This window comes from Sorex araneus, chromosome 2, assembly GCF_027595985.1.
Source record: "Sorex araneus isolate mSorAra2 chromosome 2, mSorAra2.pri, whole genome shotgun sequence".
Taxonomy (NCBI): Eukaryota; Metazoa; Chordata; class Mammalia; order Eulipotyphla; family Soricidae; genus Sorex; species Sorex araneus.
The window spans coordinates 317,281,459-317,309,039 of record NC_073303.1 but is presented as its reverse complement, the minus strand read 5'-3'; the positions used below and the strand labels follow the sequence as shown (position 1 = coordinate 317,309,039).

General features: G+C 59.7%; 2 protein-coding genes across 4 annotated transcripts; both read right to left on the bottom strand.

Moving 5' to 3' along the window:
- Window positions 1–75: 75 nt before the first annotated feature.
- TRAF3IP3 (TRAF3 interacting protein 3) lies at window positions 76–11,245 on the bottom strand. 2 transcript variants are annotated; one of them, XM_055128951.1, is made up of 10 exons: window positions 11,168–11,245; window positions 7,306–7,614; window positions 6,833–6,935; window positions 6,616–6,679; window positions 6,438–6,462; window positions 6,258–6,287; window positions 6,097–6,192; window positions 5,080–5,151; window positions 3,419–3,559; window positions 76–3,325 (listed from the first exon to the last, which is right to left on the bottom strand). In XM_055128951.1, the coding sequence occupies exons 2-10, from the start codon at window positions 7,564–7,566 to the stop codon at window positions 3,083–3,085; spliced, it is 1,035 nt and encodes a 344-aa protein (XP_054984926.1). In that variant the 5' UTR covers window positions 7,567–7,614; window positions 11,168–11,245; the 3' UTR covers window positions 76–3,082. The 2 variants fall into 2 exon arrangements, with proteins under 2 accessions (XP_054984926.1, XP_054984925.1); XM_055128950.1 differs by lacking the exon at window positions 11,168–11,245 and adding an exon at window positions 9,309–9,493.
- Window positions 11,246–11,526: 281 nt separating this feature from the next.
- On the bottom strand, window positions 11,527–25,027 carry HSD11B1 (hydroxysteroid 11-beta dehydrogenase 1). 2 transcript variants are annotated; one of them, XM_004616213.2, is made up of 7 exons: window positions 24,973–25,027; window positions 18,628–18,785; window positions 17,963–18,093; window positions 17,026–17,137; window positions 16,724–16,909; window positions 12,089–12,232; window positions 11,527–11,777 (listed from the first exon to the last, which is right to left on the bottom strand). In XM_004616213.2, the coding sequence occupies exons 2-7, from the start codon at window positions 18,713–18,715 to the stop codon at window positions 11,548–11,550; spliced, it is 891 nt and encodes a 296-aa protein (XP_004616270.2). In that variant the 5' UTR covers window positions 18,716–18,785; window positions 24,973–25,027; the 3' UTR covers window positions 11,527–11,547. The 2 variants fall into 2 exon arrangements, with proteins under 2 accessions (XP_004616270.2, XP_054984927.1); XM_055128952.1 differs by lacking the exon at window positions 12,089–12,232.
- Window positions 25,028–27,581: the final 2,554 nt, after the last annotated feature.

The window sequence follows — 27,581 nt, the reverse complement described above, 5'->3', positions numbered from 1 at the left end:
TACATTTGTGTGAGTGTGTGTGTGTGTGTGTGTGTGTGTGTGTGTGTGTGTGTGTGTGTGTGTGTGTGTGTAATATTTTTTGACAGCAGGCTGCATTAAGGTTCTTCCCATCTCTCTCAGACTGCTGCCCTTATTGGCCAGGATGGCGGCCAGGTCCACCACTGGCCACACTGCCTCTATGGGGTTGGGGAGGCCCAGGGCTGTCCTGTAGAACCTGGTGGGGCTAACACTCACTCATAATCATCTCCCTCGGGATAAAGCCTCTAACTGGTGGCCCGCAAGCCTGGTGGTGGCTTCCAATAGGATGGAAAAGCTCTGCAATGCCAGTGATGGTTGAGTTCTGCACCCCTTTGCTCTTCTTTCTGGAACCTGCCTGGGGGTGTAGACGTTCAGGCTCTGCTGTGGGCCAGGAGGCAGCAGCTGGAACGGGACCTTGTTGTGGACTCATACCCACTCACATGCGCCTGTGGTTGGGCAGCAGGGGTGGAGGGTGCTCGCGGTGCTGGGCTGATCCTGGCAGCACTGCAGCTTCTGCAGGCAGGTGTCAGGGCGGAACACCAAGGCTGTCTGGCTCTGCTCACGCACAGGTCCCTGTACAAACCTGCCGACCTGGGTATGCCTGAGGGGCTCTCGCTTCACTGCATGTTCATGTGCTAACAGGCCAGTGATCTAACATGCCTGTGCATGTAGATGGTATGTGTGTGAGTGATATGCGCACTTGTGAGCCAGCAGGCACATGTATGTGGTTGGTAATGTGTTCATGCATGAACTTTCAGGTGCTTGGGTGTAGATTGTAACATTCATGTATGAAATGAGGGACACTGCATATGCACTTGAGTGGTGGCTCATGCTCATGTATGATCGCGGAGGTGCACCGTGTGTGCACATGAATGGTGATGTGTATATGAACCGGGAGGTGCACTGGTGTGTGAATGGTGATGCGTGTTCATGTATTATCCAGGAGATACACTGTGTGTGAATGGTGATGCGTGTTCATGTATGGTCTGAGAGGTGTACTGTGTGTGCACGGTGACACATGTTCATGTGTGATCCAAGAGATGTACTATGTGTGAATGGTGATGAATGTTTATATATGATCCAGGAGGCATGCTGTGAGCATGTGAATCGTGATGCATGTTTTTGTATGATCTGGAGGTACATTGTTTACATTGTGTGAATGGTGGTGTATTCATATATGATCCAGGAGGTGCATGTGAATGGTTGTGTGTGTTCATGGATGATCTGGGTGGTACGCTCTGTGTATATGTGGTTGGTAAATGCATACTCGTGTGAGAGTCAGGGTATAGCTGGGGGTCTGCGGGGAGCTACATGTTTAAAGACATGGGGAGGTTCTAGGATGGTTAATGCATGTGTCTCTAGTTGCCTCTCTCGGGGGTGACTGTCCCCTAAGAACGTGGCGGGGGTCCTGGAGAGAGGGACCTGAGCTGCCCTGCATTGCTGTCCCACTGCTGGCCCTGTTCACCACCCCATCCTTTGCTGCCTCCTTGGCCCAAGGCAGAGCCACCTCCTGCAGCTGCTCTCACATTCCTGGCTGCCCCGGGCTCCAGCACGATCTACAAAGGCAAGCCTGGCTGGCCGTGTCTGAGGGTCACCACCCCACCGGGAGGTGAGGGGGATGCTCTGGTTTCTGCAGTGTGTCCAGAGCAGGGGCTCAGGCCATTGTAGGCTGGCTTCTTACTGAGTCCCCTGTCCCTTGCAGCACCTTCTACAGGGCAGAACAGTTTCTGTGACTGACCGAGGTCCGCATATTTAGTTGTCTATGTGCTGGAGGCCCACTTGGCTTCAGTCTGTGCCCAGGGGTAGGGTGGGGGCAGGCAGGACCCAGGCAGGGGTTTCCCTGCAGCTCATCTATGAGAAGACATGCAGTCCTGAATTCAAACGGCCTTTATTGGATGAGGTGCACACAGGGCCTTTCCCAGAGGGAGGCCAGACTCCCCCTTTCTGCTCCTGTCTGACCATGGCACAAGACCTGGGTGCATCAGATGGTGACACCAAACTCTGGTGTCAGAGTTCGTGGGGGCAGGCAGGCGCTGTCTGGTGCTGGGGCTGGTGGGTGGCATCTGCAGCAGACCTGCTGGAAACGGGTCTGCCTCAACTCTGCCCGAAGGGTGTCTGCACAGGGCTTCACAAGTAGGGGTGATGCTATGGGCTCTGCCCCCCAGGTCAGACTAGAGCACATTGGGACTCAGGCTGACGCCTGGGGTTTGAGCAGGGATTCAGGAGACAGCTGAGGGCCTGGAGAAGGTCATGCGCCCCAGTGCAGTACTATGAGGAGCAGGGACTGGTGGCACGTATCTGGCTGGGGTGTGCTTAGGCCCCCAGTTCTGTGGGGCAAGGGGCACAAGAGCCACCCCTCATGCTATCTCCTACTTGCTCCTGTCCACAACTCCTCTTTCCTGGCTGTCTTCCAGGCCAGCTCCATGTGGGAAAGGTGAGTTGGCCACCTCATTCCAGCTCAGTTGGGGGCCTGGCATCCTATGTGTGTCCTGACACCAGTGTGTCCTAACACCCTGCTTCTCCCTCCCCGCCCCCCCCCCCACACTCCTGCTTCCCCTGCTCTGAAAAGGTGGTTTTCAGGTTGAAGTGGAGGGGTGAGGGGAGGAGCGTGAGGGAGGATGTCTTGGCCCTCTGCCCCCTTGGCAGGTGGTCTGTGCCTATGTGGGGCTGCTCTGAGACGTGGGTGGACAGGAGCCCTGGGCCATCCAGGGAGAACTCACCCTACTGGTCACTCTGCAGCACGGGGACACGCCTACGGCTGCTGCAGCTGGGCTGGAAGGAAGCACAGGGCCCTGTATAGTCACGGGGTAATTTGGGCTCAGGCGTGGCCAGTGCCAGTGAAGGGTGCTGGGGGGCCCTGGGTTCTGGGAGGGTGGCCAGGTTTAGAGTTCTCAGGGCCTGGTCTGGAATTTACCTGGGCAGGTTGTGGTACATGGACCATGTGGGCCTCTGTCCCTCTGTGGGCCTGCTGCTGCCTCCAGGCCGTTGCTCTGCTCTGTACCCTGTCAGAGGAGGGTGAGGGGATGTGGGCAGTGGGAGGCTGGTCCCCTTCTGGCCCACAGCCTCATGGACTCAGGGTCCAGTCCCGTTCTGATTCTCCTGCCCTCCAGGCCTGTGAGGAGCTCTGCACTTGCTGGGATGATGCGTCATCTTGAGCACCCCCGGCATCCCCCCTCCACTGAGCAGCCCTGCTGACCTGCGGCCTGCAGCTGCTCTGGCGTCCCTGCGGGCTGCTCCCTCCTGCCTGGAGGGCCTTGCAGCGGGCCCTCCACTCCGCGCACTGCTGCTCGGCCAGAGCCAGGGACCGCTGCGGGTAGAGCAGGGTGCGGGCAGGCTCAGGGCTGCTGTCCTGCCCGGCCCCCGGCCCCCGGCCCTGTCAGCCTCGCCTGCACCTGCTCACCTGTGTGCTCCGCAGCTGCTGTTCGGCCGCCCTCTTTTCCTCCAGCACCTTCCACAGCAGCTCCTTGGCCTGCAGCTCATAGCTGCTCCGCCTCTGCTCCGTCTCCAGCAGGGCCTTCTTCAGGCCCCACGGGGGGGCTTTCTGCAGTAAGATGTGGCACACACACATGCTCATACACACGCACACACATGTGCATGCGCACAACTGCTGGGTGCTGGGCGTCACCCTGGGAAGAGACGCCTGGAAGCAGGACTGTCCCTTGAGGGGATAGGGGTCTGGGGGCTTCCCCAAGTGGCAGAAGCCCTAGACATACCAGAAGCTTATATGGTTCACTGCTGCACCTGCTTCCTTTCCCCTTCCCTGTTCCCGTCCGTCCCTTGCCTGCCACCCATGTCCATCCTGCCTGATCAGGTCAGCCTGGACTGCTCCTGCCTACACGTCTGAGGGGTCTCCGCTATTCTTAGGGGTCGCTGGCTCTCCAGCCTGTCCCTGACTTTCCAGGACTGTCTCCCGGGGAGCAGCTACTCCTTCAGGAGCAGGGCCCAGGTTCCCAGCATATTCTGGCCCCCAAGGTGATGGTGCAGATATAGAACTGTCGCTTGTGCCTGGGGGAGGCAGCAGCCTTGGGGCCTTCAAGAAGGCCAAGCCTACCAGGTCAGTCCTGGATGGCCGGTGGGCAGGTGGGGCTAGGCAGTGGAGGGGCTGCAGAAGGTAGATCAGGGTTCCATAGCATTTGAGAGCCCATGGAGTGGCCCCATCTGACTCTGGAAGTATCGGGGGTTCATAGAGGTGGCCTGTGTGTCTCAGCCTTGTCATGGGACCCAGGTATAAGGGTTACGAAGCCACTGAAGTGGGGGCAGGGGGCTGGCAACGCATTTCTTGGGGTGTACTAATAAAAAAAAATAAGATGTGACCTAAAGTTGTCACCAGCCCTGAAGGGGCCCCAGAGTGCAGAGGCTTGACCCCAGAGGGGCCACTCAGGGTAAGAAGTCCCAGTCAGAGCAAAGATGGCACCTGAGTGAGGCTTCCCTCATGGAAGTTCCCAAGTCAGTTAGGGCAGAGACCTATAAGTCCAGCTTTGCAGAGGTGAGTCCGACTCTTCCCCCCACTCTTGGGGCCTCAGCCTTGTCTGTGTTGTGCCACTCTGCTCCCCCAGGAGGCCTACCTCCCACCTGATCTCTGAATAAAACCTTTGAATTCTTTGTTGGCCTGATCTTTCCTGCCTGGGCAGATGTGCTGAGGGTAGGGCTGTTCCTCTTGTCCCTCAGTGGGCATTTGCTCTGGGTACCTGTCCCTGCACTGCCTGTCAGCTGTCCAGCGTGTCCCTCCTTGCACTTCCACACCGCATCCCTGGGGACCTCTTCAGCGGTATCAGTCATCTCTTGCGTGAATGCAGGGACCATGGGGTATGCAAGCCTCTGGGATCCCCATGAAGCCTGGCCCTGAGCCAAGACAAACATTCAGCAGATGAAGCTCTTGCCTGGCAGTCCCTTTTCTTCTGAGTCTGAACTCAGGCTTCCTGCACCCTACTGTGCCTGGCCACCTGCCCCGTTCAAAACCCTCTCTAGGTGGTCAGCTCATGGCTCTGCCCTGGGCTCAGGATCCCAGGGTCAGCGCCCTGGTTTCCTCCCTAGGCAGGGCTGCGGGATGGTGGGGCTCACCTGCATACAGGTGCGGAGCTGGCTCTCCAGGGTATGCAGTCGGCTCCTCAGCTTGTCTTCGTTCAGCTGCCCCTGGTGAGGGCACACAGGTGAGTACCAGCCACACCAGATGTGCAGGAAGCTTGGTGCCATGTTCTGGCCCCAGGCACAGCTTGAGGTCTCAACTCCCAGGAGGAGGTGGGAGATGGTGTGGCTCCTTGTGCTCGGCACAGGGACAGTCTGCCTGCCCCCTGCCCCCCGCCCCAAGCTCCTAGCCTGGCCAAGGCTCAGTGGTCAGTGACTCCTATCTGCACTTCTTCCCAGACTTGGACCTTCTGCTTGACAGATAGGAAGACACGGGCATACACACACATGGGCATACAAACACATGGCACACAGGGGCACAGAAACAGGCATAGACATACATGGGCACGCACATATATAGACATGGCACAGAGATGTAGGCACCCACAGACAGACACAGACATGGCACACAGATAAGGGTACACAGACACACATGGACCCAGACATGGCACACGGGCACATACAGACACAGCATACAGATATGGGTACACAGAGGCACGGTACACAGATGTAGGCACACACAGTACACAGATTTGGGCACATATTGGCACAGTCATGGCACACATACGGGCACATACAGATACATGGTACATAGATACAGGCACATACAGATACGTGGTACACAGATACAGGCAAACACATGGGCACACAGGCACACATGGACATCCAGCACATGGGTACACTCACAGATCCAGCACACGGGTACACTCACAGATCCACATGAGCACACAGACACACGGGGATATACATGGGTACACGTAGGCACATATGGGCACACAGGTATACACAGATGCACAAGCAAACATGGCCATATGACAGACACAGGCACACACGGACCCACATGGGTGCATGCAGACACAAAAGCACACAATATGCAAGACAGGTACACACAGACAGTCCTGAAGGTGAACAGGGTCAGCCCTCCTTTGTTCCCTGGACTGAGACCCCTCGTACTGTCCAGTAGTTGTGTGAGGTACGGAGCAGTGTGGCCAGCAGGTCCTGGAGCAGTACCATCTTCTGCTTCAGCACCAGTTCCCTCTGCAGTGCCTCCTGTGGGGACACAGGTGTGAGACCCCTGGGTGGTGGTGGGTGGGCCAGGGGGTTCCGGGCCTTACCTTCAGGTACTCGGAGAGCTGCACAATTTCCTGGAGAGAAAGGTCGGGGTGAGGCAGGCTGCTCTCGAAGGGGCCTAGATGGCATCATTGAGGCAGGACCCACCCCATCGTTGGCAGAGCTGGAGGTGGGCGGTCCAGTGTGTGTGTGTTGGGGGGGGGGGGTTGGGGAGCACCTCCTACCTGATCCAGCACTGCCACACCACAGCTGCAAGGCAAAGAGAGTTGCTGCCCTTAAGCAGGCCCCAAGAGGGCACAGCGGGCCCCAAACCAGTGTGGCAGGTGGGGGCTCTGTTCTCAGGCATTTCTGGGGTCCCCCTCCCTGGAACAGGATGCAGGAGGACCAGTGAGGTGGGCTCACTTGGTTTGTTGGCTCGTGTCTCTCCTGTCAGGGGGCTTGGCTACTTCTGCCAGTGTCTGGGTGCCTGGGAGAGACAAGTAGCAGTGGAGGGTCAGGAGGGCTAGAGGACAGGGGTGGGGACAGGGTGGATAATGGGGGGTGGGGAAGGGGACAGAGGTGGGCATGGCACAGGGACTTCCTTGGGGCCCTATCCACCTTCTAGCATGTCTGCTCTTACCGAAGTGCAGCTTGTGGGGCTGGGGGGCAGCCAGCTCTCCTGGGACACCCGTAGGAGGTGAGTGCTGGGGCAGGGCACAGAGTCCAGAGTTGGTTCCTGGCAGCTGGAAATGGGTTTTGCTGATGGTGGGGCTCTTCACCCTGACCTGTGGCCTCTGACCTGTTCTTTCTGTTTCCACTTCATGTGGCAGAAGTGCCCCTCTCTCTGCAGGGCTCAGGTGATGGCACATGCATGCACACATGCACACATGTGATGAGTGTGCCTGTGTTGGTGCACACATGTGCTGGAGTGCCAAGACTGCACAGGTATGCACATGCTTGTGCAGTGTGGGGCAGTGGTGGGTACCCATGCCAAGCCGACAGGAGGGTGGCACTGGGGACCAGTGGCCCAGGGCCACCTGCACTTCGGATGACTTTTCCAGTGACTTCCTCCTTGAGAACATGATGGGCCCAGCACATCCCGGACATGCTCACCTGCTTTCTCAGCAAGGACTTGCCGCTGACCACGTCGGGTCCATCCAGACGCCTCCTGAGGAGGAGCTGGCGCTGCCTGGCACCCTGCAGCTGCTGCTCCTGGAGCCGTTTGCGTACCACCTTCTCTGCTGGACGGCAGGTGGTCACATTGGGGCGCCAGCGCCGACTCTCCCGGGCCTCCTGCCGCCGCTCACACTTGGCCTCGTAGGTCTCAGGGCGGCGGACACAGCGGGGGACGGGCCTGGGACCTGGGCCAGGCATGGAGGCCTCTGAGCAGCTGCCCGGCCGGTCTTCCTGGTCCTGAAGTTGCTGCAACACCCACAGGGGCCCAGGGGGGTCAAATGGGATCCTCGAGTCTGGGTGTGGGATGGGGTATTGGGGTATCACTCCTTTCTGGACTGGGACCCTTGGAATCCCTCAGAGACTCAGCAGGGGGGACTGCTTCCTTCTCCAAGGCCAGAGTGGGGTGCCAGAGTGGTGAAGGACCCCTCTCTGGACCCATGGGCAGCAGGATCTTTACAATAAGTCCTGCTCTCCTGCACGGTACCCACTCCCTGTCCACCTGGACACTGCACAGGTCTACCTGCCTTATGGATCATGGGGCCGTGTGGATACGGCCTTTCTACCCACACCCCTGCCCTTCCCATGCTGGGAGCATGTCTGGCCCCAGTACTCCGACTGCCTGAGCTGGTGCGGGAGTCTGTGGCCACCTTCTCCTCCATGGACTGGAACCAGCCCAGTGCTGGCAAGTGTGGGGCCTGCAGCTTCTGTGTCTATCCACGCACAGAGAGCCGCCTGCCAGCCCTGCCTTCCTGTCTCCCCTCAGACCCCAGCCCGGCACTGCCAGCACTCTGCACAGTCCCCGCCCCGCCCCACTGCTCCCCAAGGGGTCCCTGCCTGATCCACTCACACCCCAGAGAAGGGCAGAGGCCTGTCCTAGTTTTTCAGGGGGCTGGAACTGAGTGCTGGTCCTAGCAGGGCCTTGTGAGTCCCGGGGAGCTCCAGCTCCCAAAGACTTGTGCCCGTGGGGAGCCTAGGCCCAGAACCACCTCGCACATCTCACATTGCCCCGAGAGACCCTGCCCCAGGAGCTGAGCCTGGGGCCAAGGATATCCCCCTGCCAACATTTTTTTTTTCTTTTTTGGGTCACACCTGGCTATGCACAGGGGTTACTCCTGGCTCTTCACTCAGGAATCACTCCTGGCGGTGCTCAGGGGACCATATGGAATGCTGGGAATCAAAACTGGGTTGGCCGCATGCAAGGCAAATGCCCTACCCACTGTGCTATCACTCCAGACCCCCCCCCGCCCCCACCAACTTTTGAAACCCACAAGACACTTGGGGTGTGTCCAAGTGGGCTCAGGCAGCTGAGACTGGTGAGCAGGGGTCCACCTGCTGCCTCCCACTTACTAGAATGGGGTGCTAGGTCCCCACGTGTGGCTCCTGGCCTGGACAGGGGCCTTCTGCCCCTGAGGATCCCAGGGAGCGTCAGTCTCGCCCCGCTAGGCCCTCTGTGTGTGTCCCAGCTTCCGGGTGGCTGGAGGTGGCAGTGACTGGGGGTGGAGGGGCAGCTGCTATACTTCCCAGTGTCCTAGGAGTTGGCCTTGTCCCTTCCCACTTGCCCGAAGGGCCAGGCTGGGCCAGAGACTGAGAATGGGCTCTGTGGGCCCTGGGGGTCATGGAAAGGTCATTCTGACCCGGGCACCCCAGAGTCTGGGGTAGCTGGAAAGAGGGACACTGACTGGGGCCCCTCCGGCCTTGGTGAGCAGTAGTGAGAGTCCCAGCCCATTGTCCTGGGGCCTCTGCTCCAGCCTCCACGTGTGAGCTGTGGTGCGTGGACAGGTGTCTGTCCATGGGGAGAGCAGAGGAGGGATCTGGGGTCCCCGCTGTGGGTCTGAATACTGCACCAGACACCCCTGGTGTGCATGAGGGGCTGCCCGGAATCCCCCCACATTCTCACTGCCAGAGATCCCCGAGTTGGCCTACCCGACTGGACCCATTACCTGGGCTCCCGCTGCTGGCTCCCGGGGAAGCATCGCACACCGCTGGCTCGTCCCTACCTCAGTGGCTACCGCTAAGCCCTGGCCGCTTAGCCCCGAGCCCTCCAACGGCGCCCGCCTTGGCCTCACAAAACAGGAAGCCGGCCCAGCCGCAGGCTGCACTCAAGTTCCTCTCAGCAGCACCTTGGAAGGGGCCTCCCCAGCCAGGCTCCTCCCCTCACCCACACGCAGCTCCTCCACCTGCACCCAATTCCCCCACCCACCCCTACTCACTCACCATACTCAGCTCCCTCACCCACTCCCAGCTCCCTCACCCACTTCCAGCTCCCTCATCCACTCCCAGCTCCCTCACCCACTCCCAGCAACCTGACCCAGCTCCCCCACCCAACCCCAAGCCTGGGCCTGAAGCCTCTGAGCTAGCATCTGGTGGGGTGGAGACCACCCCCCACCTGGGGGTCTCCTTGTCCTGTGCAGAAGCTTCTGCTCCTCTTGAGTTCTGGTCAGGATTTGGGGAAGCGAAGGCAATGGGGTCAGCAAAGTACACCACAGCCCTGGACAGGGACTGGGACATCCCATGGTGCTGCTGGGACACCAGGAGTCAGCTCATACTTCTCTGAGTATGGGGACAGGGACAAAGGCTGGGCACACGAAGACCTCTGGGGGTCAGGGTGGGATTTGTAATGGCTGGCACGGAGTCCTACTCTGCTCCTGGCCCAAGTCAGGAAACCCCCAGTTCCTTGTCAGGGATGGAGTGTCTGTCTGGGTCCTCACACAGGCACTCAACTCTGTGACCCTTCCAAGGGCCAATGGCACTGAGAGCTCGCATGCCTGGGTTTACCTGTGCCCCACATCTGGTCTCTAGCAATAGAGGAGAGAGGGATAGAGAGGAGGGTCTCTAGGGAACTGGGGGCTGCAGAGCTGAGGAGATGGATGGCAGGCGTAGGTGGGCAGGAGGCTGCTTTCCTGGGGGAAGGAAGGAGCTGTCCTGGCGTGGCAGACGCCGGAGGTGTCCCACAGACCAGCCACTTCATACCCTCGACCTCAGGGCCTGTGCTGTGCGGGGTGGATGTGTCCTGCATGTTGTTCTGGGACCGTGACTTTCCCAAGCCCCTCAGAACAGGCCTGGGTCAGCCTCCACCTAAGCTTGACATCAGCCTTTGCCTTTGACCTTGACTTGGCTTCCGGGCAAGCTCAGGTCTTGCCCATGATGACCACTAGATGTCGCTCTAGAGCGGCCCCTGGTGACCCAGGCACCACACTGGCTGGGGTTGGCACGTCCACCTGGGCACACGTGTGCCCGTGGACCACTACCAGGCGTTGCTGGAGACTGTGTGCAGATAGGACCCAAAACCATGCCCCAATCCCTATAGCTGCAAAGACCCCAGCCCATCCCGTCCCTGCCTGGGCACAGGTCCTCCATGGTCCCTCCACAGGGACGGCAGGCAGCCAGGGCTCCCCTGTGCTCTGCGGGTGTCTGGGTCTCATGGTGCTATAGTGAGCTTAGTGTAGCATCCACTCGGGCCATCCACTGAGTCCCTCCCCTCCCCTTCCCACCCCCCTGCATGGGGCCCCCGCAGCTCTGTCCTGATTCTCCTTCCCTCGCCTAGTGGAGCGCGTGGCGAGGTCTGCTGTCTGCCCTCTTGGCCCACACTTTTTCCTGTGTTGCTATGGGCATGCTTGCTGTTTGCACACCTCCAGGCTGAGGCAGGAATGCCTTGGACTTCCTCAGCCTTGCCTGGGCCCTGTCAGACCCTGTAAGATCTGGCGAGGCAGAGGCGTTGGGGATGATTATGCTGGGCACCCTGGCCGGAGCCTCAGCTCCTCATCTCTGCCAGCCATCCTGGCAGCAACGGACCACAGACCTGATGGGGAGGGCTGAGCCCCTGGCAACTCCTAGTGGTCTTTCCTGGGGTGCACCCTGCAACAACCAAGAACAGACTGGGCTGGGGTGTCTGCACGTACACCTGGACACTGAGCCCGATGTGCTCAGTGTGCAGGGTGGCACCAGTAGCCTGAGAGTCGTGTGAGGCAGGAACCGAGAGATTAGAGCAGCCTGAGGTGTTTATTCCCCTGGCGTCCTGTTACTGAGGTCTGTGGGGTCCCAGCAAGCCCTGGCCGGGGGTGGCACTGACGCCCTCCAGATGTGGGCCCTGAGCTGTACTGAGCCGAGGCAGGCTTGAGCGGGACCCCCAGGGACACTTCCTCGTTCTGGGGAGCCACCGCTGCCCCCATGAGCCTGGTGCTAGGGCCAGGCCTCGGGCTTGGTGAGCTTGTCGAGATTGTAGTGGTGCAGCGAGAACAGCTCCAGCACCCTTCTCCCGGGGTTGAGCAGCAGCAGCTGGACCCAGCTGGGCCTCCCGTAGAATATCTCCTCCCTGCGCAGTGCGCCTGCCTTGATGATCTCCAGGGCACACTCCTGCTTGGGGGCCGCCTCTGCGCTCAGGATGCCGGCCACCGCTTCCATGGCTGTGTCTGCGGGACCCAACACAGGCGTGTCTGCCACCTTCCTCCATGGGGGACCCCCGAGCAGGCAAGTAGGCTCCCTCACTGGACCATGTCACCCCACCTGCGGTGCGCTGGACCACATGCCTATCCCCGCTCTTGGGCATGTCCTCAGTTCTGTCCTGCTCGTGACTCCAGGAACAAGGGCGCCTTCCCAAGGCAGCCTGTTCTGTTCTGGGGTGCCCCTGAGCTAGGGGAAGGTTCAGGGTCTGTGGGGGTGGGGTGCTGTCTGTCCGGAGCCGAGCACCTCCACTCCTCCATGGGAAGCCCCCGCACCTCACCCGTGTCAATGAGGCCGAGGACACAGAGTGTAATGGACACGTTCACGCCCATCATCTGATTCTCCAGCCTGATGGAGGAGAAGAAGCCATCCAGAGCGAACTTGCTGGCCGCGTAGGGGGCGAGGAGCGGGGTTGGGACTTTCCCTGTGGGGTACAGAGAGACTTGGGACCCATGCTCATGGAAGCTTCCAGAGTCATGGAGTCAGGGTTGCTGCAGGGCTGGACCCTGGGCATCAGGGTGATCTCAAGGGGCTACGAGAGAGTGGAGAGAGCTGTGCCCTCCCACCGCCACGCACGCAGGGAGCAGGCACGCGCTCTGCCACAACGGCTGCAGTGGTCACCTTTGCCCATGAAGCTCTCGCGACTGTCACCAGCTTTCCGTGAACCTTGGTCACTCATTAGCTCACTCAGCTCACATGAGGAGGCAGCCTGAGGGGGGCAGCTTAGGTACAGCCACACGCAGCCCCACACAGCACCCCCAGCCTTGTGGAGTACCTGGAAATCGGCTCGTCCCTCCAGCAGATGCTCTGTGTTTGCTCTCATTGCAGGCCACCAGTGCCTGGCTGGACTCCGTGTCTGCATCCGCTGGGCCAGGCCTCACCCATCGAGTCTCTGCCTCCACCCTGCGTCTCTGCCACACCAGCGAACCCTCCTCGTCACTGGGCCTGTCTTTGTTGCGGGCTCCCAGACCATGCTTAGAAGACCTGGGATTTCCTGCCAGTGAGTCATAGCTGCTCAGGCCCTCCTGTGCTGGATATGCCCAGACCATACCTTGGGCCACACCTGGGTATGCTCAGGCCACACCTAGGCCCCCTGGGCTATACCTGGGAGTACCTGGGCCACACCTGGGGATGTTCGGGGGAAGGGGGCCTGGTCTTAGACCCAGGTCAGAGCACACTGGCTGTACCCGTGCCTTGTGTCCCCTCCCATCAGGGTCAGAGACCAGGGACTGGGAGGTGTTTGCTGAGCCTCTCCCTCTGCGGCTCCTCCCTAGGAGACCCTCCACTCCCTCCAGCAGTTGCAGAAGCGTCACCCTGTTCCTCCGGGGTCTGCAAGCCTAGAGCTCCTGAGAGCAGCAGCTGGGATAGCCACCCGTCCCCGCCACTCTGCCGCCCTCTCTCCACACTCGTGGTGAATCTCTCCTCAGCTCCACAGTGGGCACTGCCTTGAGGGACCTCTGAGCCCATAGACGAAGGTCAACAGAGCCAGGACAGCTCATCCAGGGGTGCTGGTAAGTGGGAGGAAAAGTTGCTGGTCCCTTACTGTGTTGCATCTCTCTGAAAGCTGCCCATGGACAGCTGCGGCTGGGCTTGTTCAGCCTCTGGGCGCGGAGTGCCCTCGCTCACATAGTGCCATGTCCAATGTAGACACTCAGCCTCAGTTTCCTCTGGACGCAGGAATGCGGGATCCAGCTCTGCTGGTGAGAAACCCAGGGGAAGGGTATCTGGGAAAGAGCAGCTCCCAATCTATTGCACAGCTGGTCCCTGGGCAGGCAGCTGGACTTCCTGTTGCTTGGACCTGGACATCAGAAGGGATGGCTGGAATGGCAGCAGCCACGGGAACATGAAGAGATGCTCCATGTTCCAGATTATTGGTCAGAGAGAAGCAGCTATGACCAAGGAGCATGTGGGATGCCATCATGGTCATCACACGGACTCCAGAGCCTCTCTCTGCCCCCATCTCTGTCCCTCCATCCTGAGAGACCATGCTCTCATGCTCTGGGACCTGTCCAGTCACTGATGGGGAGGACAGGAGGAAATGACAGGCCGCCACCCCAGGATGCCCCTTGTTCCCAGAGCCCACTCACGACAGCTCCCTGCAGGCACACCCAGGGCCATGATGCAGACTTGGGGAGGGAGTGGTCTGGGCCGCTCCCAGGAACAGACACATCCTCCCAGGGTGGATGGTGCCCACACCAGCCCAGAAGGCCTGATGTTTTTTCTCCCATGCTGCTTGCAGCGCCCTCCCCCCGACTCTAACTGGCTTGCTCTCTACCCAGCCCCCCTGCAGACCTTGAGGACCCCCAGAATGGTCTGTGCCAGCCCTTCACACAGCTGAGCCCGAATCAACTCTTATTTCTGCCTCCCCACTGTCCCTTGAGTCACTGGCCTTTCAGCACCTGGACTCGGGCTCTTTCACAGGCTGAACAGGGTGTCCTGGGCACAGGGAAGTCCCCACCCCAAGCCAGACTGAGCTCACAGCTAAGAACTGTGGGCGGAGGCGGTGTCAGCGAGGGACGGTGGCAGAAAGTGGCCGCGTCACAGTTGCGGCTAGGAAGGCTCCTGGGTGCCTGGTGAACAAGGATCCCATCACCACATTGCACCTGTGTCCTTCCAGCTGGTAATTCCAGGCTGGATCCTGGGGACCTGTGGCCCAGGATGTACCTGGTCAGGTTGGGCTGGCTGGTCACAAGGGGCCAAGAGGCCAGTGGGTATCAGGAAGGTGGTTGGGAAACCAACCCCATGCCCCCTCCCCGGGACAGATCACCCAGCACCCTTCCCCACTGCTGGTTTCCTGGTTCTGCTTCCTTTGGTGACCATGGCTGAGATCCTGGAGCCAGACACCGGTCATCTTGCCCCTTCCTCAGACCATGTGCCAAGGCTTGAGAAGTCTCAAGAGATGGGTCCTGCTGTCTTGGGCGGGGAAGCTCAGGGCCAGGGTTCCCTGTGGCCTTCTCACTCTCTAGGTCTGTGTGGTGGCATTGCCATGTCATGTGAGTGCGCAGGCACCTTCTCCTAGTCCCTCCAGTGGTGTGGCTGTGTGGGACCCCCACAACCCACACAGTTAAGTCACCTCAGCCAGCTCAGGGCCACTTCTGGGTCTGGACCACACTTTGCTGAATGAGGAGGGGCTGGGGCCCCAGGGAAGTGGGGCTCAGTGGAGACGCAGCACTAGAGGCTAGGCCTGGCAGAGCCTTTGCCCTGTGTGGGCTGTGAGTGGGGGGCAGCCACTGGGATGGGGTGAGCTCCCTGTCCTCCTCAGGCTCAGGCTCTGTTCCAGGAGGAGCTGGAGAGCTGGGCCCAGCTGGCAGCCCCGACCAGGAGGGCGAAAGGGGGTCTCAGCCTTTGTTTGGGCTAGATGGTCGCCATAATTTCCATGTCAAAGGCGAGCTCAGGCGCTCTAATGAGGGCTGGAAGCCAGTGCTGGTCATTGAAAAGCTCTTCCTGCCCCCCACTGCCCAGCGCTGCATCTGGGCAGTGACCAAGCCAGGTCATCGCGCCCCGGTGCCTGCAAGCCTGGCACCCGTCCCGGTGCTGCCTGCAAACCTGGCACCCGTCCCGGTGCCTGGCTCCTGTCCTTCTGCCATGTTTTCATAGCTGGGTCTGAAGACAAGCTTCCACGCCTAGCTGCGGCCCTCCCAAAGCATCCACATGTACCCTGAGGTGCCTGGGAATGGCCAGTCAAAGATGTGAAGGAAGGCAGAGGCCAGGGAAGGAGACATGGAGAGCACTGTGGGGTGGCCCTGGGAGCCAGCTAGCAAAGCGAGCACTGCAGAGCTGGGCCAGGAGCTAGGGTGGGTCTGTGGGAGACTCTGCAACTCGGGGCCTCACCAGGTGCGGGCAGGCCACAGTCCCCCCTCTTGAGCAGCAGCTCCCCCAAGGAACAAGCCAAGAAAACACAGTCCCACCCCATGACCTTTGGGCCCAACTTATGCTTCCCAGGTGTGGCTGCCTTTCTCTGCAAATCCAGGTCCAGAGAGGGCAGGGCAGGGTCCCTGCAGACCTCTGGGGTCCCCTGGAGTTCAGAGTTGGCACTAACACCCCAGAGTCTGGTGGTAGGGGCTGGGCTTAGTGCAGGTGGTAGGAACCAGCCCTGCGGAGCACACCTGACAGGGATGGTGCCAGGTCCAGAAGGCTGGCGCTGACCCAGTGCAGAGGGGCCTGAAGGAGGAGCTGGAGAAGACAGTCGGGGAAGACACACTGGCACAAACATCACCATCACCATCACCACTGTCACAGTCATCATCACCCTCACCCTGACTCCTGTCATCGTGCCACTCCTTACCCCCAGGGCTGGTGGTAATGGGAAAACTGGACCAGTGGCTCATCACCTGAGTGCAGTATGGACAGGGTGGGGCCATTCTGGGGGAGAAGACAGGTGGGTCTCTGCAGGGTCAATCTCTCGGGGGGATTCTGCTGGGGGTGAGGAGAGTCATGTGTCTGGAGGTGATGGCAGGGGAAGCACACTGACCCTCGGTGAGGCCTGTCTATACACGCTCTTAGTGGAGCATGCCCCACTGTGGGGCAGATGTCCAGCCAGATCCCTGCAACCCATGTGGTGGCTGTCTGCCTGGTGTGGGGATCAGGGGCTTAGTTGTTGGCATCCCCAGAAACCAAGTGCTGGTCTCTCTCTGTCCATTCTGTGGGGCTGACCAGCCAGTGGGTCTGATGCCCTGTGTTCTTGCTGCAGGGGCCCTTCAGAGACAGGTCCTGCCCCTTGCTTGCTCCCTGGGCTGGGGGTCCCCGAATTTCACCCCATACACATGTCATTCCCAAGTGCCAGCCCCTGGCCTCCCACCCTTGTCACTGAGTGAGCACAGCCCTTGGTTCCCCTGGAACCAGGACAGACATAAGAGGCAGACGAGCCCTGCCCTCCCTGACAGCTCTGAATTGGCATGAGCTCTGGGGCACTCACCAGCCATTGAGGACACCACCACCACACTGCCATTGCGGGGCCTCAGCAGGGGTTGGGCAGCCACGCTCAGGACCACGTAGCTCAGGAAATTCACCTCCAGAGTCCTGCGCACACTCAGCACGTCTGCCCCGAACAGCTCGAGGCTTGAGGCCATGATGTGGTTGAGGATAAGCATGTCCAGCCCGCCTGTGGCATGAGGTGAATGGCGGTGTTGAGAGACCCTGGGGTGGGACCCTGAGCTTCCCCACCCGCTTCCCTGGGGACACCAGCCAGGCCCTGAGGGGAGGACGCCATGGGCTCACCCAGGAGCCGGGCAGCTGTGTCCACGAAGGTCTCTGCGAAGGTTGTGTCCTCCATGGAGCCAGGGACCGAGTGGGCAGAAGCTGCGCCCAGCTCCAGGCAGCGGGACACCACCTGTGGCCAGGGGTACCTTCAGCACAGGCACACACCGAACCTGGTCCCGAACAAGAGCTGCCAAGTGGGTGCTGGGGAGCCATGGACTGGGGGTGCAGGAGTTGTGATCACTCGCTCTGCTACTGGGTCTGTAGGGCAGGGTGTCTGGGTGCCCATATCTGGGTGCCTGTATCTGGGTACCTGTGTCTGGATGCCTGTGTCTGGTGCCCGTGCCTGGGTGCCCACATCTGGTATCCGTGTCTGGGTGCCCGTATCTGGGTGCTCATGTCTGGGTGCCCGTGTCTGGTGCCTGTATCTGGGAGGATGTCTCCACGCTGCCTGGAGCTAGACTTATGAATGTGCTGCTGTATCTGTCAATGCCAATAAACACTGAACACAGTGACTTGTATGTGTGTGCACACGTGTGTGCATGTATATGCACTGGCATTCTACCATGGTGTTTGAAGCTATGTGTCCCTGTGGTTCTCAAAAATCTGTATATACACATTTGTGTGATTCATGTGTGAGCACGTCTGTGTTCAGGCATCTGAGGCTGTTTGGGCACACATGTGCACATGTAGACACACTTGTGATGCATGAACACATCCCCACGTGCTATGTGACAGAGTGTATGAGATGTGCATGTAGGGGCACATGAGCGTAGTGTGAACACATGTGCATACATGCAAAGATAGGAATACATGTACATGTGTATGCTCATAATTGTGTGCCTTCACTGTGTGCATATATGTATACAACCAAGTGAACACTATGCATGCATATGAGTACATTCACTGCATACTTGTGTTCCCATGTGCTGTGTGCACACGTGTGCTCAGCCCTCACCTTCTGCAGTGCGCCCTCAGAGCGCGCTGTCAGCACCACGTGGGCGCCCATTCGGGCTAGGTGGTAGGCCACTTCCTCCCCGATGCCCTTGCTGGCCCCAGTGACGATGACACGCTTCCCTCGAAGCATCTCTGGAGATGCAGAAAGGGAATGTGGTAAATTCCCAGATGGGGTAGGGGCCCACCCCGCCACTGTGCCCATGGCACCCCCAGGGAAAGCAAAGGAGCATGTTTTGCAGTGGGGCATTTATTACAGTGGGCAGACCCATTGCTTGCTCAACCCCAAAGACCAGAGGCCAAAGGTCAGGGTGGGAAAAGTCAGCAGATTTTGCTCTTCTGGAAGCATTTGAGCTGGCTGCACTAGGAGAGTGCAGCCTCAGATATGTGTGGTCCCCTTACTGCCACATAGCCCGCCCCAGGGGATCCCACTCCACCTCCCCCACAAGTGCAAGAGTGTCTGCTCTGCACCCTTTGCTATCAACACTCCTGTCTGTGTGGGAGCCTGGACAGATGTCCAAGAAAGCAAGGTCTGCTGGCTGAGCTCCTGGCTCCCGTAATCCCTGCTGCAGCCGGCCAGAGGCCAGAAGCAGCATCCCAGGGGAATTCTGGCCCGGCCAGTAACGGGATGGGCTGGGCTCATCCTGCCCCGTGCTGCCCTGCACTCACCTGGCCTGAATTCATCGCGAGCCGAGTAGTAGTAGGAGGCCAGGACCAGGACCAGGATGGGTAGCAGCTGTTTCCTGGGAAGAGCCATCAGATGGAGAGCTGGCTGCCCGGCCTGGGGAACACGGGCGAGGAGCCTCCGGGCTGCTGCACGGAGGAGCCTGGGGGTTGTAACACTGGGGATGGTGACTGGAGGAGTGGCGTGGCGCTGCCAGCTCTCAGCAGAGCAGCTATTGGCCTTGGGTGCGATCCCACCCGCCTGGCAGTGTGTGCAGCTTTTGTACTGGGCACTGTTTACTCCCTTTCATTGAGGGAGAGGCCACTTCCAGATGGCCACGCTCGGCCTGATTGTGACAGGGCTCTTGCCTGTCCTTGCCCCAGTCCTTTGCCCACTGTGGGAGTACCCATTTTGTTTGCATCACAGCCTTTGGGTGTCCACACGAGTGGGGGGGAGCGCACAAGGGGCTTTGGTGGAGATGTGGGGAGCTATAGCTAAAGCCAGACCCCACTAGCTGCCGTAACCCCAGCTCCATCAGAGACAAGGGAAAAAAGGAGCCGGAGAAGTGGGAGAATGGAAGAAGAGGCAGAAGTGCGTGTGGGTGGGTGGGAGTGGGGGGTCGGCTGGTCCCGGGCGGTGGGAAGCACCAGCACTCCTGGTTTGCAGGTGGGATGCACTCTGGGGAGAGGGTTCGAGGGCCAGAAGGGAATAGATACATGAAGTTACTCACTGCCCTGAGAAGGTTTTGGAGCTAAGCCAGGGCGGGGCTGTGGTGACGGGGTGGCAGTGACAGGGTGGGCAGGAGGCCACGGGCATCCTGGGGCCTGCGACTTAAGAAGGCAGGACAGGAGGTGAACTCACGAGAACAGATGCGGGATGGGGGCCCTGCAGCAGCAGCGTGGGAGGGCGGGTGGGCGGCAGGCAGGTTTCCTAAGGCTCACTGGCCTCTGTGGCAGAGGTGATGGTCGGGAGCCCCGGGCCCCGCTTAAGGCTGCTGGCAGGGTCACGGGATCCCCCACCTCCTGGGGCTGATACTCGACCTTCACAGACCTCGTGATTGACACAGGGGCACGGAGGCCACGTGAGGTGGCTCAGGGCCCAGAAGCTGCAGCCTAGGAAGGCCCGTGGGACAACTGGGATCTCATGCAGCTCAGCAGAGCAGACACGCCTTGGTGGCACCGTCCATTGTAGCTGGCCCGAGTGAAGTGCCATTGTGCTGGCATACACAGGCCCTGGAAAGTGACTCATCGCCTCATGACCATGCCGTGGACTGGGCTGTGTCTGGGAGAGGGCAGGGCTGGGGCCCCAGTGGCGGGTTCTCGGGCTGCACATCTCCCGGGTTGTTCCTGGGGTGCCCCACAAGGGCAGAACATGGATGAGACACTCAGGGATGGCGGAGGCCAGGGCTGCTGTGTTACCGCTCGACTTGCCCTAGAAACCAAGGCGGGAACTAGGGAGGCCCAGTGGGGCTGACACAGGAGGGCAGCCCCCAAGCGTGAAGCCCGTGGTGGCTCTGAAAACATGGTGGTGGAGTGCTGGTGGCCGCCAAGGCCCCCACACAACGGAGCTTCTCCTTTCACTCTGCACCTTCTGGAAACGTCCTGCCATCACGGAGAGGAGAGGGCTCAGGTCTGGGTAAGGGGGTGGGTGGGGTTCCATGCGCATCTGCTTCTCACCTTTGCTGGGGGTGCCTCCCCTTCTCCCCCACCCTGCTGGGGTGTTTCCCGGTGTTGCAGGGATGTGCTCTCTCGCCTCTCAGAGGTCCCACCTGACAAGTGGGCCCTGGGGCACCTGCAGGGCTCTCAGTTCTCAGGCAGAGAGGTGCGGGTGGGGTAAGCTCTGTCCACTGCAGTGATCGAATACCAGAGCAGATGGGGATGCACAAGCCCAGGGCAGGGACCCACTACTGGCCTGCTGGACAACTGCACCCCAAGGGGGCAGGAAAGAGGAGAGTCAGGAAGGGCTGGGTGCTGGGGAGGTGTCCCCTCTCTGTCCTAGCCTTCCACCTTCCTGGGGACAGGCAGAAAAGGCCTTAGACCCACATGGAAAATGACTGTGGGAGATGGGTGGGTGCCACCTTAATGGCTGGTGCCGCTCTGCACCCGAGGCCATGGTCACATGCTCTGAGTAGGGCCCGGGATGACTCCCGAGCCTTCCTGAGGACAGACAGGGCACAAAGGGGCCCTTGACACCCAGTCTTGGAGCACACTGGGCAGGCTAGATCCTTACACCGTCACCACCTCTTCACCCAGCCCTCATGGAGCCCGCCACAGCCAGGCAGGCTGGGAACAAGCACAGACCTTACGGTGAACAGTCTCTAGGACGAGTGAGCACAGACCTCACAGCGACCTCTGTGGAACAGGGGCTCAACACTGGCTGACATTCCCATCCTCGTCCACACCCCTGAACAGTCATCTGGAACTTGGTGTGGCCTTGGAATGCCACCCAGTGGACGGCAGGTCCAGTTCTTCCCCCCACTCTGCTCCCGTGCTCCCTTGGAAAAAGGTCCTGGGCAGGGATGTGGCTGGGCTGCTCTCATGGCACCTGCATCTGGTGTGTCTCAGCTCTCGGCAGTGGCTGGGCAGGGGCTGCTCCACGTGGGCTGATGGCACAGACCTTGGCATGTCTGACACCCTCTTCGTAATACTGGCAAGAGCTCACCAAGGTGCCCTGGCTCTGGAGCCTTATGCCTTGATACTAGCAGAGCACCAGGCCCCCCCAGTCTCCATGGTGCCCACCACACCCCACGTCTTCAGGTCTCACTTGTTTTGGTTTTGGTGCCACACCCGGCTGTGCTCAGGGCTTACTCCTGGCTCTGGGCTCAGAAATCATGCCTGGCAGTGCTCAGGGGACCCTATGGAATGATGGGGATGGAACCCAGGCTGGCAGCATGCCAGGTGAGCGCCCTCCCTGCTGTGCTCTCACCCTGGGCCTGGGTCTAATTCGAGTGTCCCTTCAGTCTGGTGGAGACAGTCTGTTGCAGTTCTGCACACAGCTGTCACTAGGTCCTCGTAACTACCTGTCGCCATGTCGGGGCCCTTCCTTGCTCCCCAAGGGCACCTCCCAAGACTGTCAGTCCTGGACTCCAGTGCCCTCAGACCCAGAAATTTCCCCCTCCCCTTCATCCTCTGGGCCAGGCCTGTGGAGTCTCTGCAGTGCAGACGAATCTGCAGCTCAGGCCCAGCTCCCAGCAGCTATAAGCACTGAGTAGCTGCTGCCTGGGAGCTAGGGGAGGAGGAGACAGAGATGTGCCCCTGCAAGACACAGACCAGCACCATGGCCAGAGGGTGGGGCCTAGTTCTGGGCTGCTGGGTGCTGGAGTTTGTTTTTCTGAGTCCTGTTCACTGTCCCTGTGGGACCTGGTCTCTTTCCCTTTGGGTGTTGGTCCTAATCTGTCTGCCTCTACTATGGTGGGACACATAGAAAGACATCTCTGGTGGGGTCAGAGGTTTCAGGGTGCCCTGTCCACAGGAATGATGCGAACCAGCAGAGGGAGCCAAGGAGCAGGACAAGGAGCCAGGGAGCAGGGCAGAGAACCCAGGAAGGTGGGGGCCGTGGAAATTGCCAGGGTGGGTCTAGTCTCAGGCTTCTTGGTGCCCATAGTGGTCAGAGGCAAGTGCCCAGGAAAGAGGCAGGAGAAGGGAGGGGATAGGACACACGGTGTCCAGGCAGGATGGTCACCTATTCCACAACTAAGCCCTAACCTGCTTCCACAGCCCACACTCACACCTGCTCACACAGACACATCAGAACACACATGTACATATACGTTCTGGGGTGCATTGGTGCTGAGTCTGACTCAGACCGGGGCGCATAGGTGCTGAGTCTGACTCAGACTGGGGTGCATAGGTGCTGAGTCTGACTCAGACCGGGGCGCATAGGTGCTGAGTCTGACTCAGACCCCCGGGGCACATAGGGACTGAGTCTGACTCAGACCGGGGCGCATAGGTGCTGAGTCTGACTCAGACTGGGGCGCATAGGTGCTGAGTCTGACTCAGACTGGGGTGCATAGGTGCTGAGCTGACTCAGACTGGGGCGCATAGGTGCTGAGTCTGACTCAGACTGGGGTGCATAGGTGCTGAGTCTGACTCAGACCGGGGCGCATAGGTGCTGAGTCTGACTCAGACTGGGGCGCATAGGTGCTGAGTCTGACTCAGACTGGGGTGCATAGGTGCTGAGCTGACTCAGACTGGGGTGCATAGGTGCTGAGTCTGACTCAGACTGGGGTGCATAGGTGCTGAGTCTGACTCAGACTGGGGTGCATAGGTGCTGAGTCTGACTCAGACTGGGGCGCATAGGTGCTGAGTCTGACTCAGACTGGGGCGCATAGGTGCTGAGTCTGACTCATACTGGGGTGCATAGGTGCTGAGTCTGACTCACACTAGGTGCATTGGTGCTGAGTCTGACTCAGACTGGGGTGCATAGGTGCTGAGTCTGACTCAGACCGGGGCGCATAGGTGCTGAGTCTGACTCAGACTGGGGCGCATAGGTGCTGAGTCTGACTCATACTGGGGTGCATAGGTGCTGAGTCTGACTCACACTAGGTGCATTGGTGCTGAGTCTGACTCATACTGGGGTGCATAGGTGCTGAGTCTGACTCACACTGGGCTGCATAGGTGCTGAGTCTGACTCACACTGGGTGCATTGGTGCTGAGTCTGACTCACAATGGGTGCATTGGTGCTGAGTCTGACTCAGACCGGGGCGCATAGGTGCTGAGTCTGACTCAGACCAGGGTGCATTGGTGCTGAGTCTGACTCATACTGGGGTGCATAGGTGACACATGATTTGGGGGCAATGTGTTAGCATAGATCAGGTCTCCAAACCCACTGCGACTATAGAAAAGTCTTTTGGGAGTGACAGCCCAAGGTCAGGATTATGGAAATGAAAATTGCACTAGCAGAGGCCAGGGACCCAGGCTCCATGCGGCTGGACACAGTCCCGGGGGGCTTGCCTATGAGGGGCACATGCAGAGCCATGAATCCTTGAACCACATGCCCACCTTCTGTCCTAAGCAAGCAGAGCAGACGCAGACGCTGCCACCAGCAGGACAAGGTGCTCGAGAGTGGATGGAGGCTGCAATGGTCCTCACCCCTTGTGGTGGCATGGCACATGCCTGTTGCTTACCCCAGTCTACGCCCTCTGACCCTGACGCTCACTCGGTCAGCTCCTGGGAGAGCCTGTCCCAGTCCCACCATCCAGTCCCCGGGAGAGACTTTTGCATCACCCAGCTGCCGACAGCTTCCTTCAGGAGTTCTCGAACCCAATGATTCTGTTGAGGTGAGTCTCCTGCCACTGGATCCCCTGATAAGTCTGGGTGTCTTCTGCAGGCCAGGATCAAGGCAGGGTTGGAGCAGGAGCAGGGCACATCCTTGTGCTCGCTCCCTGCTGGACACTGACCAAGACTTGCCCTTCCCTGTTTTGGTGTCATCTGCTTGCTGAGCAATTGAGAAGATTCAGCTAGAACCTTTTCGATTTGTTCCAGCCCATGCAGGCAGCGGGGAGCCCATTTGGACTGTGCTCCCGACCTCAACTGCACCCCACATCCCATGCCCTTACTCTGCGACTGTCTGATCTCCTCACTGTTTCCCACCAGGAGGAAAACCACGGTGAGGACTCACACCTGGGGTAATCCAGGAATCTGGGGAGGGGTGGGGGGCATTGCTCCTGGAAACCACTGTTTGGAAAACAGCCTCTTGTCCCAGGGTGTCCTGTCTGGGCTGGCTGCCTTGCTGGGAGCTGTCTCTGTCAGCCCGGTATGCTCCTGGTGTTGCCTGAGGCCTGGGGTGAGGGTGGTGAGTGTGGGGGTGGTGAATGGCATTTCCTGCCCCGCTGGGTCTTCTCCAGCTGACCCAGAGCCTGGTCTGAGGCTCCGGAGGGTGCCAGAAGAGGTTCTGAACAGGGCTGGAGAAGGATCCAGGGAGCACAGGGCTGCCCTCGACCTCTCCTGCTGAGTCCAGCCAGACTTGGGGAAGCCAGATGAGCCTTCCCCAAAGCTCGATGGCCAGGCAGTCCCTATTTGTCCCGCTGGTGGTGGCTGCACCTCAATTTCCAGCTTTTCCAGAAACTCCAATAACCCCCAATCCTGTTTGATGCCGGAAGAACAGGCCAATATTCTATATCCTATTTTTCGGTGCCACTTATGGGTTCCTGCTTAACAGGGTGACCCCAAACAATCCTGAGGTGTCCAGCGCCAGACACAGCCCACAGGCCCGTCAGATCTTTTCTTCCCTCCCACGGGCTCTGAAGCCCTTGGCGGCACTTTACTTACTGGGGTGCCACCCCCCCTGGAAGCCAGCCCTCCCATGGAGTCCCCTAAGTGCCTTTGTCCTGGCCCTGGGGGCGGTCTTACCTGAGGGTCCTGGGAGCTGCCTCGTCCAGCTTGCACGCCCGCTGCTCAACCCTCCTGCTCAGCCACTTACTCCCTGGTTCCCACTAATTGGGGAGGAGCAGGATTTCCTGCTCCAGACTCAGTCGGTTTCTGGGAGGAGTTGGGAGACCCGATTCGGGCTGGAACCAGCTGCTTGGCACCTGGCTCCAGAAGCCCCCCCTTGGGAAGAGGCTCTGGGCTGGTGGCCAGGAGGTGCTGGAGGGTACTCCCCGCTCCCTGCCCCAGCTGCACTCCAAAGGCCAGGGCCCAGGCCCAGGGCTGGAATGCTTGGGCGTGGTGCCCTGCAGTCTCTAGGGCTATTGTTGGCGCCCCAGCGGCCACAGGGGGAGAGCTGCCCCCTGCTGAGCAGAAACCCTTCCTGTCAGTCCCTCAGTTCTAGCGACTAGGCAGGGTTGGAGCAGGAGCAGGGCGGGCTGCGTTCCTCTCCCCACCCAGAGCCCAGCCCCTACCCTCCTGGAGGGGTTGTCTCAGTGTGCAGCTCTGGTGGATAGGGGGCGCTACAGACCCTCAGGCCTGCGTGGCGGGAGGATTGGGGATAGGATGGCAGGGAGGCAGCCTCAGATCCTGAGGACAGCACCCAGCCCACATGCTGGTGGTGGCTCAGAGACTCAGGGTTGTGGGTGGTCTGTGCCCAGGGGTAGCACTGCCCAGAGGCGTTTCTGCACCCAGTGGACCCACAGACCCATGCAGGCTGCGGCTGGCTTCCCGCCTCACCTCCATGCTCCCAGTTCTGAGGTCTTCCTCCCTGCTTTTCTTTCCAGAAGGAATTGTTTTTTCTCAAAGTGCAGCTTCAATTGCTTTCACGTCATCTAAACTCGGAGGTCTCCTCAAATCGGTGGCTATCAGGGCTCCTTCTCTGGGCCAGCACCTTCCAGTGAGACCCCAATTTAGAGATGCCCCAGAGGGGAGAAAAGACCTTTGCTTCACTGTTGGTCAGCTGCCCCCTGCTGAGCAGAAACCCTTCCTGTCAGTCCCTCAGGAAAGACTCTCCTGAGGTCACCTCATGCTCAGCTCTGTCATGACTCCAATTTTTGCCCATTGTCCCTGTAATAAAATCCAAAATAAAATCAGTTCAGGTGCCTCCCCTTACAGCGACTCTACAGACTCCTCCCCCCCTCCCGCCACCCCCTGCCCTTAGGATAGGGGTTGTGGAGTCCCTGTAAGGGGAGGCACCTGAATTGATTTTGTGTTGGATTTCATTCTTTTATCTTGGCCACCTAGCCCCTCCCAGCCCCCTCCCTGTGATCTGTGTTTTCCCTCTCACTCTTACTTTCTCCAAATGGAAGACCTGCACGGGCTGGATGGGTGGTCCCAACGCACAGAGACCACCAGCATGCGCCCTGAGGCACTGTCTGCTACATTCCTGCACTCAGGACTGCCAGTGTGTCCGGCTTTCTGCAGGGAGTTGGAGTACCTTGCGCTCAGCCCTTTCACCACTTTTGGGCGCCAAGGATATTGAGACTGGAGAATCCACACGTGCATGTGTTCCTCTGTGTGTGTGTGTGGTGGAGGGGTGCATGTGTTCCTCTGTGTGTGTGTGTGGTGGAGGGGCAACCCGTGGGCCAACAGCAACCCTGGATTCTTCCTATCAGACACCGTCATGGCCCTGGGTCCCTGCTGTACCGCAAGAGTCCGGGCCTGTGGGGCACAGGGGGGCTCTTTCCTGATGTGGTGGTGTTCCTGTGAGCCTCTGGCAGGCTCCACCTCTGGAATATCAGTCACAACTGGGGAGTCATTTCCACCCCCACGAGCTGGAGTAAAGGTCTCTCCTGAGACATCATGGATGAGGCCAGTACAATGCCTTGCGGGTGCTCTGGATTGAAAAGGCTGCAGTGGTATCTCTAGGCTGGACTGTGGGGCGTCTCAGGGCTGGAACATGGGGCATCTCCAGGCTAGACAGACCATGGAGTGTCTCCAGGCTAGACCGTGGGGCTGAGGAACCTGCCTGTGGGGTGTCTCCAAGCTAAACCATGGGGCTGGGCAGCCTGCCTGTGGGGCAAGTGGGGCGAGCTGGCAGCACGGGCCATCTGCACAGCACAGCACTGTGCACACTCAGACCTAAAGCAGAGGGGGGACTTTCGGTGCCCACACGGGAGCCTGCTGGGCACTGCCCAGCCCTGCACCGGGGGAGTCTGGGGTCTCTGGCGCAGGGCTCATGGGAGGGAGGCTGTGAAACCAGGTGGTGTGCTGGATTGAGGGGCGGGGGCTGGAGGATGCGGGTGAGACAAGGGGGGCAGCCAACCCCCTTGGCGAGTTTGGGGCTCCTGTGTCAATGGGGAGGTAGTTTCGGCTGCTGGCAGAAGGTGCCTGTGGTAAAGTGTGGGGCTGGGCTGGGGGATGAACGGATCATGGTTCTAAACATAGGGGTTCCTCCCTCCCCACCCCGCCTCATCCCTGCCCCAGCCCTTGTATTGGCAGGGGGAGGACAGGTCTTGAGAGGGTACCAGACAGGGGACAGGAATGGAATGAAAGGGGGGGCAGGGGGTTAAGGGGTTCAGGGACACACCAGCATGTGAACCCACCAGGACTGAGAAGGAGCTTGTAGGGACAGGACAGGGCACACATGGACT

What these genes read in the sequence shown, in the direction of transcription:
- TRAF3IP3 (XM_055128950.1), bottom strand. Translation starts at nt 9,341, where the DNA reads ATGCTTCCCCGGGAGCCAGCAGCGGGAGCCCAG. An exon ending in AGCCAGCAGCGGGAGCCCAG is followed by an intron (nt 7,615 to 9,308) that starts GTAATGGGTCCA and finishes TGGGTGTTGCAG; the next exon opens with CAACTTCAGGACCAGGAAGA. An exon ending in AGCTCTCCGAGTACCTGAAG is followed by an intron (nt 6,193 to 6,257) that starts GTAAGGCCCGGA and finishes GTGTCCCCACAG; the next exon opens with GAGGCACTGCAGAGGGAACT.
- HSD11B1 (XM_004616213.2), bottom strand. Translation starts at nt 18,715, where the DNA reads ATGGCTCTTCCCAGGAAACAGCTGCTACCCATCCTGGTCCTGGTCCTG. An exon ending in CACAGCTGCCCGGCTCCTGG is followed by an intron (nt 16,910 to 17,025) that starts GTGAGCCCATGG and finishes CTCATGCCACAG; the next exon opens with GCGGGCTGGACATGCTTATC. An exon ending in CCTCGGCCTCATTGACACGG is followed by an intron (nt 11,778 to 12,088) that starts GTGAGGTGCGGG and finishes TGGGTCCCGCAG; the next exon opens with ACACAGCCATGGAAGCGGTG.